General features: G+C 37.6%; 1 protein-coding gene across 1 annotated transcript; it reads right to left on the reverse strand.

The window, feature by feature from the left end:
* Positions 1 to 4,584: 4,584 nt before the first annotated feature.
* Positions 4,585 to 17,104, reverse strand: LOC140232021 (mitochondrial dynamics protein MID49-like). Its single transcript, XM_072312172.1, has 2 exons — positions 16,998 to 17,104; positions 4,585 to 6,086 (listed from the first exon to the last, which is right to left on the reverse strand). Exon 2 carries the CDS (start codon positions 6,062 to 6,064, stop codon positions 4,652 to 4,654), a length of 1,413 nt encoding a protein of 470 aa, XP_072168273.1. The 5' UTR covers positions 6,065 to 6,086; positions 16,998 to 17,104; the 3' UTR covers positions 4,585 to 4,651.
* Positions 17,105 to 18,047: the final 943 nt, after the last annotated feature.

Consider the following 18,047-nt stretch of genomic DNA (forward strand, 5'->3'; position numbering starts at 1 on the left):
CAACATACAGCTGTACATGCGTGAAATGACATGTTTAGAGTCATATCCCATTGTAGAACCCACACTAATTTATGACTGAAGGCCAGCCAAAATCCAATAATGCATCACTTCCATGTGCAGTTAACATGCGAACAACACTTTGACTTCTCTATGACACAGCATTAATATCGTTCATCAGCATATATGGCATATAAGGGAGAACTTTGGTCATATTACGTGTACATGTAAATGAAACACTGACACCTACTATGCAGGGCTCCACACTAACTTTTATTTTTGGTGGCCTGATCGGGTAACCAAAATCATTGATCTTTATTTTTTGGTGGCCCAAAAGTAAAATCTGGTGGCCCGAAAAAAAAAAAAAGAAAAACACAGGAAAAATTAAATCAGTCCTACTAAACATAGAAAATAAATATTAAGTATTTCTGAAGTGATACAGGTACCCATGTCTAAACTAAAGGCAAACACCCGACTTTTTTGTTGGCCTGATCGGGCCACCAAAATCTTCATTTCTGAAATTTTGGTGGCCCGACGTGCGTTTTTGGTGGCCCGGGCCACCGGGCCACCGTTAGTGTCGAGCCCTGCTATGGCCTTATAGCTCCCCAAAATACAAAATGTTTGGCTATCAAATGCGATAAGTTAATGACACAATAACAAAGCACCAACAATGTCATGACAAGATGGAGAAATGTTTACAAAAACATGATACATAAAGATTAAAAGACAGACAGGAATAAAGAAGAGAGCGAAATATTTTCAAGAATTAAACATTGTGAAAGCATCAAGATGGTTCCCCCTGCCCTTATCTGTATAACAGAAAATTGATACCTCCACAAAATACAATAAACTTTCACTAAAAACATCAAACAACATATTTAACTTACACTGTAAAATGAGACAGATCTATACAGCTAGTATAGTGTACCACCTTGGCAAAATTTTGGAAAAAAAAATGCTTAGTGCTCGAGTCCCAGGACTAAGAAATGGCAGATGTGACTATACCTTGTTTGAATCATACTTTAAATTTACATAAACAGCAAAGGCAAATCCCTTCAGATATTCACTGACACACTCACCACATTTGTTAGTCACTACTAAACAGTAATGTATGCGAGAAAGTGAGAAAACTGTTAATCTCCAGGGATGCTAACCTGTCACCACATGAGCTAACAAATCAAGTTCTGTCCACAGACTGCACACTCGTGTACAGAACTAAATATCAGGGATTGATGAGTAATATATAAGATATGCATTTCACCTTGAATTTTCACAGGTTATGCAAACAATGAGGTGTGATGTTATGGTAGTATCTTTGAGCTAAAGTATGAAAACTGCTACAAGAAAAAAAGAATACATTCTACTGCTGAAAATGCGTACTATACTATATGTCGTAAAGCAAAAACACAAAATCACACACTCATGTAGTCTTACAGAGTATTCTTTCCTTCCTCCTCCCCCCCCCCAAAAAAAAAAGAGATGAAAGCTGACCAAGTAAACTTCTTCTTTTAACAAGCATTTAAGACTCAATTATTTCTATCAAAGCAATGATTACAAAACACACACACACAAACACACACACACACCAGGATTTTAACTCACAATTTCCTACCATCTATCATCTGTTGTAACTTTTGCACTCAGATTTCAGTAGCTTCTAACAGAATCATAGTATTGGGGAGATCAGAAAACTTTTCTTCAGACATGAATTACAAAATGTGCAGGGGCATGGAAAGATTATAAGTGACTGTGATACAAAATAGTTCAGTAAAAAGCATTCTGAGCATTCTTTTTGTGACATTGGCTGTGTTTGAGTGCTCAAAAGTGAACAAAAGAAACCAAACGATACTGTGCCATACCAAACCATACCATGTCAGATCGGGAGCATTCTGACGCTCTGTGGGCAAAATGTACAAGTGTACCCAATGAGCTATTATTTTTGGACTAGAGTCAGAGGGGATACACATTTTGTAGCAATTTTGTCATGCACCTGGTGCAATGATGCAGGTGTCCTGAACAAGGAGAATCAACTCGACACAGTATGGCATGGTGTGTGTTATGCACATTTTTCTCATGCCAACTTCAGAACAGTACATGTACATGCATGGTGCATTATTTTGTACACCCAGGGAGGTGCTAGAGAAGGAGAGGCAACTAAAGCTCTCCTTTGAAGTCATGCGCGGCACCGCCGAGAAGTTATGCGTTCAACTACAGGTGTTACCCATGTGCTTTGACAAAAGAGAGCATCAATAATCGGGACTAGCGCTCTCACATCTAGAAATATTTGCTCCTACTGCAATTCGCTCTCTCTTTCAATGTGATGGCAACCATGAATTTGTGTACCTTGAATTGGAGCAGCGAATCAAAATGCAGTGTAAAACTCACTATTTTACCAGCTAATAGTTTAAAAACACGCTGGAACACGCTTTAACGGAGTACTTTATTTGAAAGATCAAAATATCCCCTCATTAACAGATAGAAAATTAACATGCGGGAATGTGCGCATTATAGAAAAAAATTAGGTTTTTAAGAGGGCCTAATTTTGATTTCCTTTCGATTTGCGAATTACGAAGAAACTAGAAATACATGTTAATAATATTGAATTCTTTCCTAAACTAATCTAAATCAATTCGAGTATTTCATTTAAAATTTTGCGGTGAAATAAAGCTTATAATTCAACGAAAGGTGAAATGCGTTCTTCGTCTCCGAACTTCGTCTTGCAACTAGAGCGGTGCCGAGCATGACTTCAAAGCGTAATGGAATGCTAGACGTCCCATTGTAACGCCTTGAACCCAAACATGTGTTTGCATGAATTACGAAGAGTTGCCACTCCATCTATTAACACCTCCCTGGTACACCTTTTTGAGCACATCGGGAAGAGGTCCACTTTTAGCTTGGTATGATATGGTACGGTGTGCTTTAGGAGAGCGCTTGAATGCACCCATTATCTTCTAGACCAATTGGTACTTTTCCATAAGGATTGATGAAGTGTAAAAGAATGGTGTGGTGCAGAAATAGCACACTTATTGCACCACTGCACGTCCCATGTCCCAGAGGTATATGTAAAAGCAAAGACCATTCATACACACCTCCATTGCTGCATAACCCAGAGTTTTCTTCACTATAGTGAATTGGTGAGTGAGCAAACAGTATGAAGCTTTTCATTCTGTCTGAACAGCAGCAAATTCCTTTGTGTTCTTCGAATCATGCCATGCCAAGCCAACAGTCAAACTTGATAGTACATGTTAAATGCCACATACTCCTTTTAGTACTGATGCACTGAAAGGTGAAAAGTGCCATGCTTTTTCACTGCCACAGGTCTCAACAAAAAGCATTCAATTGGTATAACTTTAGACCTGCATCCTGACACTTCAGACACTAACAAAGTTACTGTACATATATGCTATGCTTTATCATTTACTGTGAAATTTTTATTATATCTATCACAATTTTTTTTTTTCAAAAATTATGAAGAAAGGCAGTATTCTACCATGATTGGTACCCTGCAAAATCTTCACCACAGCTTTCCATTACTGGCATACTGGTCTTTGTGCAAAATAAAATTCAGAGTTAAATTATCAAATTGTGGGTGAACTTATGTAGCTGAACTGAGATTGAATGTGGTTTTCATAGTAATAAAACCTTTTGGATTACTCTTGATGTCTTGGATAGCCTTGCTCATATCAATGAGAATACCATTGGTACAGTAAGATATCATAAATATTCTTAAAGGACAAGTTCACCTTCATTAACATAAGGATTGAGAGAATGTAGCAATATTAGTAGAACACATCATTGAAAGTTTGAGGAAAATCGGACAATCCGTTCAAAAGTTATGAATTTTTGAAGTTTTTGTGCAGTCACCGCTGGATGAGAAGACTACTGCAGTGTATGATGTCACATGCGTACAACAATATAAGGAAAATATAAAGAGAATTTCACAAAATTTCATCTTTTGAAAAAAGTACACATTCCGTTGATTTGTTACTGACATATGTTATGGGTAATATTATTCCCATTGCCTTTAGAAAGAGGCAAGTCAAGTGCTCTTTTATTATGCGAAAAAAAGTGAAAATATGTTGAATTTCCTTTACATTTTCTTTACACTGTTGTACTCATATGACATTACAAGCCTTAGTAGTCTTCTCATCCAGCGGTTCCAACACAAAAATTTTAAAAATTCATAACTTTTGCATCGATTGTCCAATTTTCCTCAAACTTTCACTGATGTGTTCCACTAATATTGCTGCACTCTCTCAATCCTTATGTTTATGAAGGTGAACTTGTCCTTTAAATACCACTCTATACTCAATGTAAAGCCTCATACATGTATAAATGTAAATATTATGTTGTAGAAAATCTGCATAACAGGAAACACACTTCAGTAATGCCTAATCATATCCCAAATAAATGTTTATCTGGTAATTACAAAAGTATGGCTTCACGATATCATAATGATTTCTCATGTTTCTATTGTTATTTGAAGGGTTAACATATATATGTGTACACGTTGTGGACAGAGTTCTGACTGCATATGTTTGCAGTGAAAGACATTGTCAAAATTACACCAGTACATACATGTACAATATACCTGTACACATTTGAACATTAATATATTTTCAATCAGACAAGAGCCAATAGAAGTCAGAACTTATTAATACTTGTGCTTTAAGATTTTACTTATCTTCCTTGTGTTTTTAAGAATAGCTTGCAGCCACTTGTGTGTTCTCTGCAATGCCCACGATGGGAGATCGATGAAACAATTCACTGTTTCTTCCTGAGGGTGTGGAAGGTTTCTGTCTGCAAGACAATTGGTCAGGATCACAAGGACATCCAGAAAACGCTCTGCAAGCACCTGCTCTCCCCAGTCAGTCTCCTCTTTGCAGGCTATGTACATGATTGCCAAAAGGTGGGCATGAGATAACACCTGCAGCTTGGAGTTGTTCACACGCAGGGCCTCCATGATGGCCAGACACTGCATCCTGCAGCCTTCCCCTCCATCCAAGTGGTGCAGCATCTCCAGGACATACTCATTGTAGGACCACATCCAAAGGTTTGCATCAGGACCAACAGTGACCTCATGGTCTTCATCCCTGTCACTTTCACAGCTGTCTTCTGTCCCGACTGAGGTACGAGGGCAGTAGGGCGAAGAAATCAGTGCTATGGACTCTTGGCCCACTTTGGCGTAGATCTTCGCTTGGATGGTGAGGCTTGGACGCTCCTCATTAAATTCTTCAGAGTACTGTTCAATGGAGTCAGCAAGAAGTTTCTGTAAATGGCGCAAAACATATGCTGGGCAGAAGTAGTTTCCCACCATGAAACGGTCAGACGGATCCTGCCCTTTTGGGATGAAATCAAGGTTTATGCGCTTCACTAGGAAATATCCTGGGGCTTTCATGACTGAGTGTTGGGCATCTACACATTCCCAAGTATTAGGATCCATTTCAATTGGTACCACCATTAATTTTGTAGCTGAATCATAGGCCTTGACAATGGTCACATGAGACCGATCAGCTGCAAAGAAGGCACTGCCAAGATGGAGACTCTTCTCATGCTGTCTGACATACTTCATGAAGAAAGTGAGGAAGTTCTGCAACTCATCTCTCTGCGTTTGCTGTCTTTCTTCATTTGGCACTACATAGGCTGAGTAGTAGCTGTTTAGCCTTCTAAGGAGAGGTTCACCATTGTTTTGTGATTCCTGAGAACTTCCACCGTCACCCCCAGAGCGATTTTGAGCATTTACCTGGGCAGCAGCCTCTTCATAGTCATCGGAGTCAACTTCTTCATAGTCCGACCAATCACAAGGTCTGGACATGACGGCTTCCTGGTTCTCTGTGGTCTCCTCCACTTCACCCTCCCCTGACTCCCCATCAGCTCCTGAAGTTGAGGCTTTCTGCTTGGACTGTTGCTGGTACTGCCGCTGTTGTGTTTGCTTGGCTGCCCTGTATGCTTCGGCAGCGATGAGAGCACTGGCAGACAATACGCCGATCCCAGCTGCTCCCTTCAGTCCGAGCGACCACCAGGACTCTCTGCTTTGCTCTTGTGACTGCCTATTCCTGCCTGCCATTTTTTTCAGTCATGTGAAAGACCTGAAATAGAACATGGAGAGAGACAATGAATTTTTATTTCCTCTGACGATCACTTCCGAGGACTGAATTCAAATAGTGGTTGTTACGAACATATCTGACTTTGTAAACACAGGGTTCGAAATTGGCGATGGTCCGCTGGCCATTGGCCACCCAAAATCACGTCGGACTAACTAAAAAGCATAAAATTCTGAAGTTACTAGTCCGTCTGGCTAGCCAAAATATTGCTTCAGTGTCAAAATTGATTCTAAGTAGTCCGCCTGGCTAGTTAAAAAAAAAAAAGTTAAGTGCGACCCCTGAAACATATGTAAAATTTTAAATCTCATAACTACTGTATCATTTTAGGTGTCACAGTGATTAAGCCCAAATCGAATGAAGCATAGAATTGTAAGTGAAAAGAAAAAAAAAACCTAGAAATATTAATTGCCGTGCAAAAGTGTATAACCAAGGTTGTGGAACCTCAGCCATACAAAATAAACTCCCATTCAGTAGAATTTTTCTTTGCCATGAAATACTACATGTACAAAGCCCTCCCCCCCCCCCCCGAAAAATGGCAACATGGATGTTTCTTTTCTAAATATTGGAAGTCACTCAGTGAATGAAAAAAATAGTACATAAAGCCATGTGGAAACAACTAAGAAACTTCAAAGAAATACAACAAATTATGGACTACAGAGAATTTATACACATTAAACTAAATATCATGTTTGCCCTATGAACAGTGGGATACTGGGGCGACATTACAACAACAACAACAAAAAAGAGAGAGAGAAAACGAAAAAAAAGAGTAATATCTGTGTACATATTTAAATATGATGGACCTTCATATAATCTATTTTTATAGGAATCTGTCAAGAAATGCAGTGCTTTAGAGTCCACGCACGAATGACCATGGAGGGACCACACGGGAAACATTACCCAAAACAATAGGAGTGTAGATTTAATATGTATAAGGCCCATTCTCAGTAAAAGCGTTCAAATACGGGATCTTGGTGTCGCCGACATTCCATGACAGTTTGCGGTTCCCTGAAACCTATTAGATACTATTTAAATGTTTATAATATATCACGAGGACCTTATTTGTTAAAAATAAACACGATCAAATGCGGTTGTCTGTCTTTTTGTATAAAATTTTGCTGTTAAACTTCGTTAAGACCCCCAAAATGCAGTAATTTTAGAATTATGTTTTATTGCTCCTCTCCGTCCACAAACACACTTTCCAAATATCATTTTCGTGGACGATGAGCATATCATATGTGCTAATCACAATACTCGAAAAGTTCCAAAATTTTTATTGACTTCTTTTTTATAGCCTTTTGAAACCTGTCGCCAAGTTCACCGCCAGATACGTTACCAGTTTCTTTAGTGTTACAGCATTGCGAAAATAACAAGACTTTGCAATGACCCTGTGTATATGAAACCCTGAGGATATACTTCGTACATTGCAAGTACTTAGATTTTTTTGTGCAACAGCTATTTATTGAGAATACGGTACAATGTTTGAAATATCGGTTTTCTACATTTTTATTTGGACAGATACGTTACATACATTTCACGCCACCCACTGCGACAGATATTGCAAAGTCAGACAAATTGTATGTTATACATTACTCCTCGGAATGACGCATCGATTCAACATTAAAGTTTAGTACAAGTGAGAAATATTTGGTAGATATCGCTCTCATAATAACATGATCGACCATATACGTTACCGCAGATACGTGACCGAATTTTGCTCATTGGTCTTGTGCTTTCAGGGGATCAAATCTGGTCAAAATTCATCCCTACACATTACATGCTTCGTTTTGTTGGACCTCAGGATTATATTCTTACACCAAAAGGACAGAGAGGTGAAAAAGAGCAACGCTTCCACATGATTTTTCTTTCTGTGTCAGTGTCTCACAACTTAATGCCAAGTTTTCCGACAGATACATTACCACATAATCAAAATGCTGAAAAAAAATTGTAAATGTTTTGACAAACAAATCGTTGTGTGCTCACAAACTCAAAAGTTCTATTCTATAAAACCCAGCCACTTTCATATTCTATGCCACAACTTTGAACGTTTATTTTACAAGACGAAGCTATGATTCAGCATATCAGTTTTTTGCTTTTCAGATTTAGCAGATACGTTACGTATAATTCAGGGCACCCACGGTGACAAATAATGTTATGTAAAACAACGTGTTCATAAAAAGATTCTGCATAGAATGACACTTCCATAAAAAAAAAAATAAAGTTACGTTCAAATGAAGAATATTCAGTAGAAATTGCTCTGTAACTTCACCGACAGATTCATTTACGGTACGCCAGATACGTTACCAAACTTTGAAAGAGTAAAAAGCAGTTTATGAAAAGCTTCCGAGAAAATTTTCAGCGTTCTGTTGCATATTTATTCTAGTGTTTTTCAACATACGAAGAACTATTCAAGATTCACTGATAAGTTGAACAATTATTTATTCATTTTCATTAAAAGGGGTGAGCCAAATACGTTACCATAGGCCAAACAACTTTTTAGTATATCGAGTTCATAGAGACTGTACCTACTTCCTTCTAAGTGCCTGCAAAAATATATTTTTTCAACCTTGTTTGCATTATCCATCAAAACTTAATGAATATTTATAGTCAGATGGATAAATTCATTCAGACATAAGATGAGAATATTCTGTGAATGAAGAACTCAGCTTTCACATTTAGGCCTCTTTTCCACTACATTTCACAGTTTAAATATTACGTACAATGTTTGAAATGGTTAATTTGGGCTTACATCATTCATTTTTACATCAATTCATAAGGTAAATAATTAAACAGGTGATATCTATTAATTCATACACAACTAAAATTATTACTCATATTTTACCAGATACGTTACCAAAGGCGATTCGATATTTTTCAATAGTTATTTCCCCAGGAAAGCAATTCATATTTGTTTCCTGTGGAAATTCCAGATCGGATCGTTCCCTTTGCATGATTTGTGGGATTCGAAACTTGATTTGTAAGCGAAATTTGTTTAAAATACAAAGTGAATCTTAAAATTATATTTCATTTCAGCAAAAAACATATTTCAACCTTCCACACAGAAATAATTTCTACCAATTAGCAAGGGATGACAACATCTTTACCTCTTGAAAAACCCCAATATCTTTAGGGGGGACAGATGTCTTTTCCTGAACAGAAACTGGATCAAAACAATAAATTTAATTCAAAGTTAGCAGTCCATTACAACATGTAAATTTGCGGTAACGTATCTGATTGGTGATCAAAAATCATACATGATACTCTATTTCAATTCATTTTTACTCAATGAATGGCCATCATTTAGCATGTTCCACTTTTTGTTTCGTATTTGACCGGTTTTGAAGTTACCGAAAACACATCTTTGAATGTATTACTTTGTGGCTGATTTTTCGGTTTTACTCACATGGAATTGAACACTTAATCTGAGAATGGCCCATAAAATGTACAGTGTATCACCATTTTGCAAAATTCGCACCAAAAAAACAAAAAACAAAAAATCTTTCAACAATTGAGGCCTGCAGAATGCACACAGTAAAACGACCAGACCATAACTACAGACCCAATAACAAGCACAATATTGAGGGCAGTATTACTACAAAGTATATTGCACTAAGAGTAAAATACATTATACTCCTATGGATGTGTATACAAATGGTAAACAAAAAAATCAGTAGAGCATAGAATGTATCATGTCTTCTCACTCAAGACTGATAAGGGAAAGGCCAGAAGGGCAAGTCAGAGAAAACAAGCGAAGAAGTAAAAGTTGATGGCAAATATGTAGACCAAGAGGAGAAACAATCATACTGACATACGAAACTGATCACTTTAAGACCACTTAGGTGTACACTGTATAAGTTTGTAGGTGATACGCGGGGAAGGGGGTGATCACATGTCAGTCGCCCATGATTGGCAACTTTTTAAAGGGGTGACTTAGAAATCCAAGTAGTAAATTTAGAAAAATACCACGTAAACATGTTAATTCAAAACTAATCACACCATTTATATTCCTCAATTTTGACTTTCATCTCCATGACTAAGGAAGAGGTCTCCAACAAGAACAAAATCAAACAGGACTCAAAAGTGTTCTAAGGGTCATCTTGGTCTCAAAACTTTGACCCTAATTTGCATAACCAAGATGGATATTTATCAACTTGCTGTTATTATCGAATATTAGCAACTGGTCAAACTCTTTGAGCCTAAAAAATTTTACAACAGTCGAAGCACTGCAACCTCTAATACAAAACTAAAGGAAATTGTGCGTATGCCTGTGTTTCCTTGGGTGTGTTCCACTTTAGAAATTGATTCAACATGAATTATACAGTGTAAATTGGAGTTTAGCTCAACAGCAAAAAAGATAAACAAACAAACAAACAATTTTCATCCTGCCGAATATGCGCACACATTTCTGAAATGCTTAAAAATAAAATTGTCTGAATTGTATAAAAAATCCATATGGTAGTAATTTTGAGCATTTTAAAATTCTGATGCATGCATACTAGTGCATAATGACAGTCTGCCTAAGAGGCACTGTGCAAAAAGATCTGCTGGCAGTCATGTGAACTTTTATGCCTACCATATGTGATAAAGATATATGACATTTATTTACGAAGATAAGATGGATCATTTGACCACAAAATCACAAAATGGCACCTAGATGATGTCACAGATAAGCTAACATTATGGAAAGTTTTGTTTTATTTTGTTTTGTTTTGGTTTTTTTAACCAAGATATTGACATGAGACAAGATGGTGGAAAATGTCACTTGGGATATTGCATTAACATGTTGTATGTCAGAAAGAAAGAGGAAAGAGAAAAAAAGAAAGGAAAGGAAAATTCCTTATTAGCACAATTAGTGATACACTGTACGCTGTTAGCATCGAGGAACAGGTTTAGAGCATTACATCAGTAGTAGGAATCGCAAATGCTTCTTGCACAGATTAACTGAGGATGCTTTCAAACTGGCTGTCAATAGAGAAGTAAGCACTCTCACTAATCCCAACTGTATGACAATTATAGCCTTTGTGGCCGAAATCTGTGCCAGAGTTTTCAACTGAGTGGGTTTGTTTGACTTTATTCGATGCTAAGTTGTGAGTTATTTGGGGGTGGGGGATCAGCTGAGTGTAAAGAAAGAAACAAGCAAGTTGTGTCTCTGGCTCAGAGCTTGTGCACATGCAATATCAAGTCAAATAACATACCACAGTACAGTAACCAATGGGCACCTTGTACATGTAACAGTCCTTCACTGGAAATACAGTGATATTACACATCTACTTTTATGAATGAAGAATTTCTTAAACACATGTTTACACATAATTTTTCATGATATAGCAACAAAGTGCTTCTCATATCTACACTTTTATGATCAAAGCAACTAATTACACACATACATCTGCTAACCAAATTTGAGACAAATTATTCAACTGCAGACTCTTCATAATATTTGTACAGTCCAAAACAAACTCATAAATTCGGCTTCACCTCGTGTGATTCCAACTGCTTCACAGTTACTATCAAGTGGATAAATCTTACTTTAAGGTAACATTCTGTGTAATGTATACATTGAAAAACAATTTTTTTTTTTTTTTTTTTTTTTTTTTTGTGGAAAGAAAGATAACATTCAGAGGGGTGAAGGTTCAGGTGTGAGTTTCTTTGGCACTGCCGGCAACCAGGGACAGCCTGGTGGTACTGTCACTGCCTGGAAAGCAGCAGATGACAGGTTCAAGTCCACTTTTTTCCAACATGTTTGTTAATATACAGATCAGCAGTTGCGATCTTAACAAATTTAATTTGCAGAGGGAGACAAATCGAAGAAACTCAAACCAGATTTCTTTTTTCTTTTTAACATCTGAATACCCGGGTAAGCAGTGCCAGATGAAAATACTATTGTAATTGACTACTGTCAAGTGCAGTCTTGCAATAATCGTTCACGATGTACAACATGTAGAACAGTGTACTCCACATCTCAAGGCAGATTTGTCTTTCTTTTTATTTGTTTTTCATCATCATATTCTGAAACCTTCACTTGTGAGTGTGACTATGACCCCATTTATACTGAGTGAAAAGGGTGGGCTCAGCCTGGCCTTCCTTTCACTGTAGACGCTCAAAAGGCAAAGCTTTTGAGGTAGTCTCGACCCGGGCTCAGCCCGGGCTCGGCCAGGCCTTTTCTCACTGTAAATGCAAGTTTAAATTTAAGATATCATCGAATCATCCTAACTGTAGCTACATCATTTTGTGTGTCCTCCTCCATATTCTTGTGTTCTGTTGTGTGTAGAAAACAGATAACCAGTAAAGATCAGGAAAGCAGTTGAGAGCGTGATGTTTGAAAGTACACGATTGTACAAGTTCGCCCTGTACAAAAACCGTAGCCCTTTGTTCATTGCAAATAGCCCCCGCCAGTGCCTACGTGTTGGCACTGTGACCCCGGCGCGCTCCCACATACTCGTTTGTTTAAAAGCAGAGTGCCAATATGACAAAATATTGGAAGGTTTGAATTAAAAATAAGAGACACTACACTTAGAAATTTGTCATAACAGACAAATTAGGTGATCCGTTTAATTTATGATCAGGAGCAATTGGCCATGCACTTTCTAATATAATGCATCACGCGTTACCCCGGGGTACCGTAGTACCCCGGATTACCGCGTTGTGTAGTGCCACCTCACATCCACTCGAGGACAGCTAGAGAAAAATGTATGCACTGTGTGCGTGTACATAGTCATTCCCATGCCACTGCATGTTATACTATGCGTGCATGGCACGCTGTGCAACCACTAGCTTGTGCTGCAGTGCAGTGCAGTGCAGTGCAGTGCAGTGCAGTGGCATGGCTAGCGCGCGCTAGCTCCAGCACCAAAATAGTTTCCTCTTTTTGGCACCCAGGGTACAACCTCTTTAAAGAAATAAATAATTCAACAAAATGGCTGATTTTCATTGAGCACCCGGTACCCCGGGATACCATTTATGTCATCATATGTTTATCAGAGAACCCATATTCCAACTTGGCATCTTGCGGCCGATAAAATTCAGGATCTGCTCATACACAATGAGTATTGAACAAAACCTCCATAAATTGAAGCCTGAGTTTCAATTTCAACCACATTCTTAGAAATGATTGCAACATCCAAAAATAAACAATGGCCACATGAACAATAGCCAAGAAGGCCAGCAACATATCAAAATCTTGGAGAAATCCAACCAGGGATAAGTGAGCTGCTGCTAAATGAAGAAAGTCATGCCCATTTGCATTTTGCAAAAGAAAAAAGAAAAAAAAAAAGGACTACCATTACGATAAATCCTAAAATAGTCAAATTTGACTAAGGTACAACTTGTGTAACTTCAAACAGGTTTGTCACAATGATGACATCATCAAATTGAACAAATGTTAAGAATAATTTTGATTGAAAATTTGATCTTTAAGCTAAAACATAATAAAATTTGGGTATAAATTGATCAGGATAAGTGACACACGCTCAAATAAATCTGAAATCCAATGATGTCATTATGAAATTTCACATTTCTCATTTCATGCAGGAATTTTGATAACTTTGATTCTCTTTTAATAATTTGCGAGACTAAATCTTATATAGTCAACAACTACATGTACCACTCATCAGCTTTCAGAATAAGCTATGCCGTGTAAAAAATATTGGGGTCATCATCTATTCTTATGAGCCAAAACACATCTAACATACAATAAGCATTTATTTGGCACATTTGTACTGTATATCGCCATTGACGCAGGAACAGAATGTCAACTTTGGCAGGCCTGTATAAAGTCCTATCTGCTTGGATAGACTTGAAATTTTGTAACCATATTCTATATAATAATAATACAATATTGTTCCATTAAAAATAATAATAATAATTATAGAAAAAGAAATGTACTCTCATTCCAACTTGGTATCTTATTGACAATTGCTAACAGGTTTAATATGCCTAAACACACTTTATATCAAGCCAATTACCCCCGAGGACAATCCCCCCCCCCCCCCCCCCCCCACGAGATTCTAGTTAGTGATATTAAGTTGAGAGTAAAGATTAGGGTTAGGGTTAGGTTAAGGGCAAAGAGTTTGGGTTAGGATTAGGTTTAGGATTAGGATGAACGTCAGGGGGAGGGTCTGGGGTAACTGCCCAGGAGGTAACTGTCCTGTCTTAGACCCCCTAAACACAATACAATGTAGATTGTACCAAATCTCTGTAAATTGAAGCCTAATTTTTGATTTTTAGCCAATCTTAGACATGATTCAGACATTCGCTCAAAAATCAATTAATGTAATTATTATATTGGATTACAAACACCTATAGAGAGCCATAGACAATGTCATAGACTTTGTATGTATAAAGAGTAACAATTGCATGCACTAGCCTTTTACTTGAATCTGTATGCTAAAAAGACAGGCATTTGCTTGCCACCAAAATCTTTTGCTAGCAAGCACAAGCAATTGCTTAGACAACAAGCATATTTTGCTTTGTTAAAAATTTTCTAAAAATGCATAAAATGGACCTTTTGCTTGTTCTTGCTGGCATTACCATTGCTTACATTTTTCCAAGCTCTGTAAAATGAGCTTCAGCTTTTTGCTAAGAAACTTATGTTATTTGCAGAAGAAATTACAAAGAACAATTGATGAAATTCTGTCGTGGTGTAGAGACTGGAAGATTGATGTTTCAGCTGATAAATCAGCTGTGATGGTGTTCACCAATAAACAGAAAAATAATTTTGAATTATATATTGAAGGATATGAAATTAAACAATATGCGGAATATAAGTTTTTAGGAATGTGGTTTGATTATAAGTTAAATTGGAAAAAAAACCATATTGATGTTATCAAAGACAAGGCTGTAAAGCGATTAAATTTGTTGAGATGTGTTGGTGGTACACCATGGGGCAGTAATGGTCAAATATTATTGATGGTATATAAAGGATTGATAAGTCAAGATCAATTTTAGATTATGGATGTGAATTATATGATGCTGCAAGTGGTAGCACAAAACGTAAACTTAATTGCATTCAATATCAGGCTTTGAGAATAATTACTGGTGCAATGCGTAAGACATCTCTTGAAGCTTTACAAGTAGAGTGTGGAGAGATGCTTTTGAAATTTCGCAAAAGTATATTTGTTGATAAGTATAGATTTTATGTAATGTCTTCTGAAGGGAAACGGCATTCTACAGTAGAAATACTACAGCCATGTTGGTATTACGATTGATTTAATTGGAAAACCGGTCAAGGCCCGCTTGTTATGAGGGCATGTACTTTGAATACAAAAGTTGAACAAAATTATGATTGTGTATTCAAAGAACTGTATTGGTATTATGTACACTACCTCCGAGAATATCGTATTTCTTTTTTGAGAACATTAGCAAAAGAATCGATACTGAGATAGAGGTAGCAAATTATGGAAATGAAAGATTATTACTAAGATGGAAAGGTTATACACAGATGGATCAAGGCAAGACAATAATAATACTGGTGCGGCTTTTTATGTTGATCAGTATGACATAGGTAAAGTATTTAGATTACCTTCAATATATGTATTATGAGAGCAGAATTAACTGCAATTATAATGGCATAAGAATGGTTAGAGACTTTTTGTAGTATTTTGGTTGTCATTTTAACCGATTCTCTAGCTGCATTACAGGCACCAGAAAATTTGTCCTCTATTACTAATGTTCTAGTTGTCGAAATTTTAGAGAAATTGAAATGTTTACAATTGCAGGATATAGATGTATATTTTGAATGGATACCCTCTCATAGAGGAGTGAAAGGTAATGAAATAGCTGATAATTTAGCAAAAAGGGGGTCTTTTAAAGAAAATATAGATGTTGACATTGCTCATACGAGACAAGAACTGACCAAACATATGGTGTTGTATTATAGAGATATTTGGCAAACAGAATGGGAAACATCTGAGAGCTAGGAAGAGATTTCTTCAGAATACAATCGCAGATATATCTAGGGAGTACAATTACAAGGAATGAGTAGAAAGGAAGAAGTGTTAGTACATCAACTTCGTCTGGGGAAATGTAGGTGGTATTATTACCTTTATGATATCAATTGTCATGAAAATGGATTATGTGATTCATGTCAAGTGTTAGTAACAATAGAACATTATTTATTGGAATGTAAACAGTATAAAAATGAAAGAAAATTGATGCAAAAAGTGTTGAAAATAGATGCATTGAATATTAGAAATACAATGAAGGTTATATAGTGTAGAATTTTAGGGCATTGTGTATTTAAAGAATACATAAGCACTTATAAATGATGCAATAAAGACTGCATACTGATATTGTTGGTATTTACAGATTTTGTGTGCTCATGCATTTTGTCAAAATACACACACACACAAAAAGAGGCTATTTATATTATGTATTTGTATATAGATGCACTGCACATACTGCACTATTAACGGTGGAGGGAAATTGATCTCACACACTGCCACTTGACAGGTAAGCCGAAACCTAACCCCGTCGCGGGGCGCTGTAACACAGTAACCCTTTACGGTACGTATTTGTCCGTATGGGGTCGCTGCTGCGGTTAGCCGAAACCTAGCCCGACCAGACGCCGTGCACGCGACTTACACTTGTTGTGAAGTTGTGTACAGCGACAGGGCTGTGTATAATTTCCAATAGCCGAAACCTAGAACATCAACTGAACTGAGCTGAGCTCACGAGTCACAGACTCTTTCATGGACTGACTGCTACTATAGTATGGAGAAGACGTGCCGAAGATACTACAGTAATCAGAATGCTTGAAAAGCGCCAATAAACACCACCATCAACAACAACAACCCCCCCCCCACACACACACACACACACAAACATACTGTTACTCAGTATGCATACATGGTTTATATAAACAGTCAAAATCATACATTCTGGTCACGATTAGAAAGATACCTTCAGCATGACATCTGCTCTTAACATGTGATGAAGACATTCGCCGACACCTCGTGATAATGAAACAAACGTTTTTCCGCTCAGTCCACCCAGGCAGGCCAGACTAGCGACTGTCGACCCTTTTTGAAATGTATGAGTTTAGGAAATACACTGTAAATAGGTGCAGCAGCGGCCGACTCGCCTAGCTATACCTCCCTGGGCTAACTAGGGTCTGTGGTGGTATGGAATTTTACGAGAGCGCGCTTCACACAACACTACAGAAGCACCGATCACACGCGGCCCGCGCGCCCATCCATCGATCGCGATGACACAGTTTGGTGCTTGGTGGTTATGGTGGAGGTGGTGGTGGTGCTGGTGGTGGTGGTGGGGGGGGGGGGGGGGGGGGAGAATTATTCTTCACAATTTACTAGTACATTTTGTAGCTCATCAGCGTTCTTATTCACGTACGTGGGATCACGATACACTAACAAGAAAAGGAAAACAATTATTGTAAATACGCTTTCTAGTTTCTATGTGTTTTTCATAATGTATTATACTCCGCAATTTGTAGTGATTATGTGTGTGTGTGTGTGTGTGTGGGGGGGGGGGTTGTTTAATTATAGGAGGTTCGAATGACCCCCCCCCCCCGCTGACATGCTATTTAACTGCTTGACAACAGCAAAATTTTACGACGAAACAAGAAAATTTCTTTTCCAGTCTTAAACGCAACTGAAGTGTGTGTGTGTCTGTTGCGTGTTTTAAGATTATTTGATTGTCTAATAATCCAATGCATAGTATTAGTTATGTGATGAATGTCAGAATAGGCCTACCTCGTTCTTCTTCTCCCTCAGACTGCACCTTATTATATCCTCTCCCCTTTCCTTTCTCAGACAGAAACATTTTAGCGTTTTGAATCAGCGTTTTAAAACGCTGATTCTGCCTTCGCAATTGAGCATAAACACACCTTTAGTTTATTTCTTCCACAGCATTCCAGTTCCAGCGGATCCACTCAACCACCTGCCCTTAGCTTTCATCTCCCCTTCCTCTCTTTCTTTTTTCTTTTACCCATAG

The sequence above is a fragment of the Diadema setosum genome, chromosome 8 (genome assembly GCF_964275005.1).
Source record: "Diadema setosum chromosome 8, eeDiaSeto1, whole genome shotgun sequence".
NCBI lineage: Eukaryota > Metazoa > Echinodermata > Echinoidea > Diadematoida > Diadematidae > Diadema > Diadema setosum.

Coding starts and splice junctions, on each gene's coding strand:
- LOC140232021 (XM_072312172.1), bottom strand. CDS start 6,064: ATGGCAGGCAGGAATAGGCAGTCACAAGAGCAAAGCAGAGAGTCCTGG.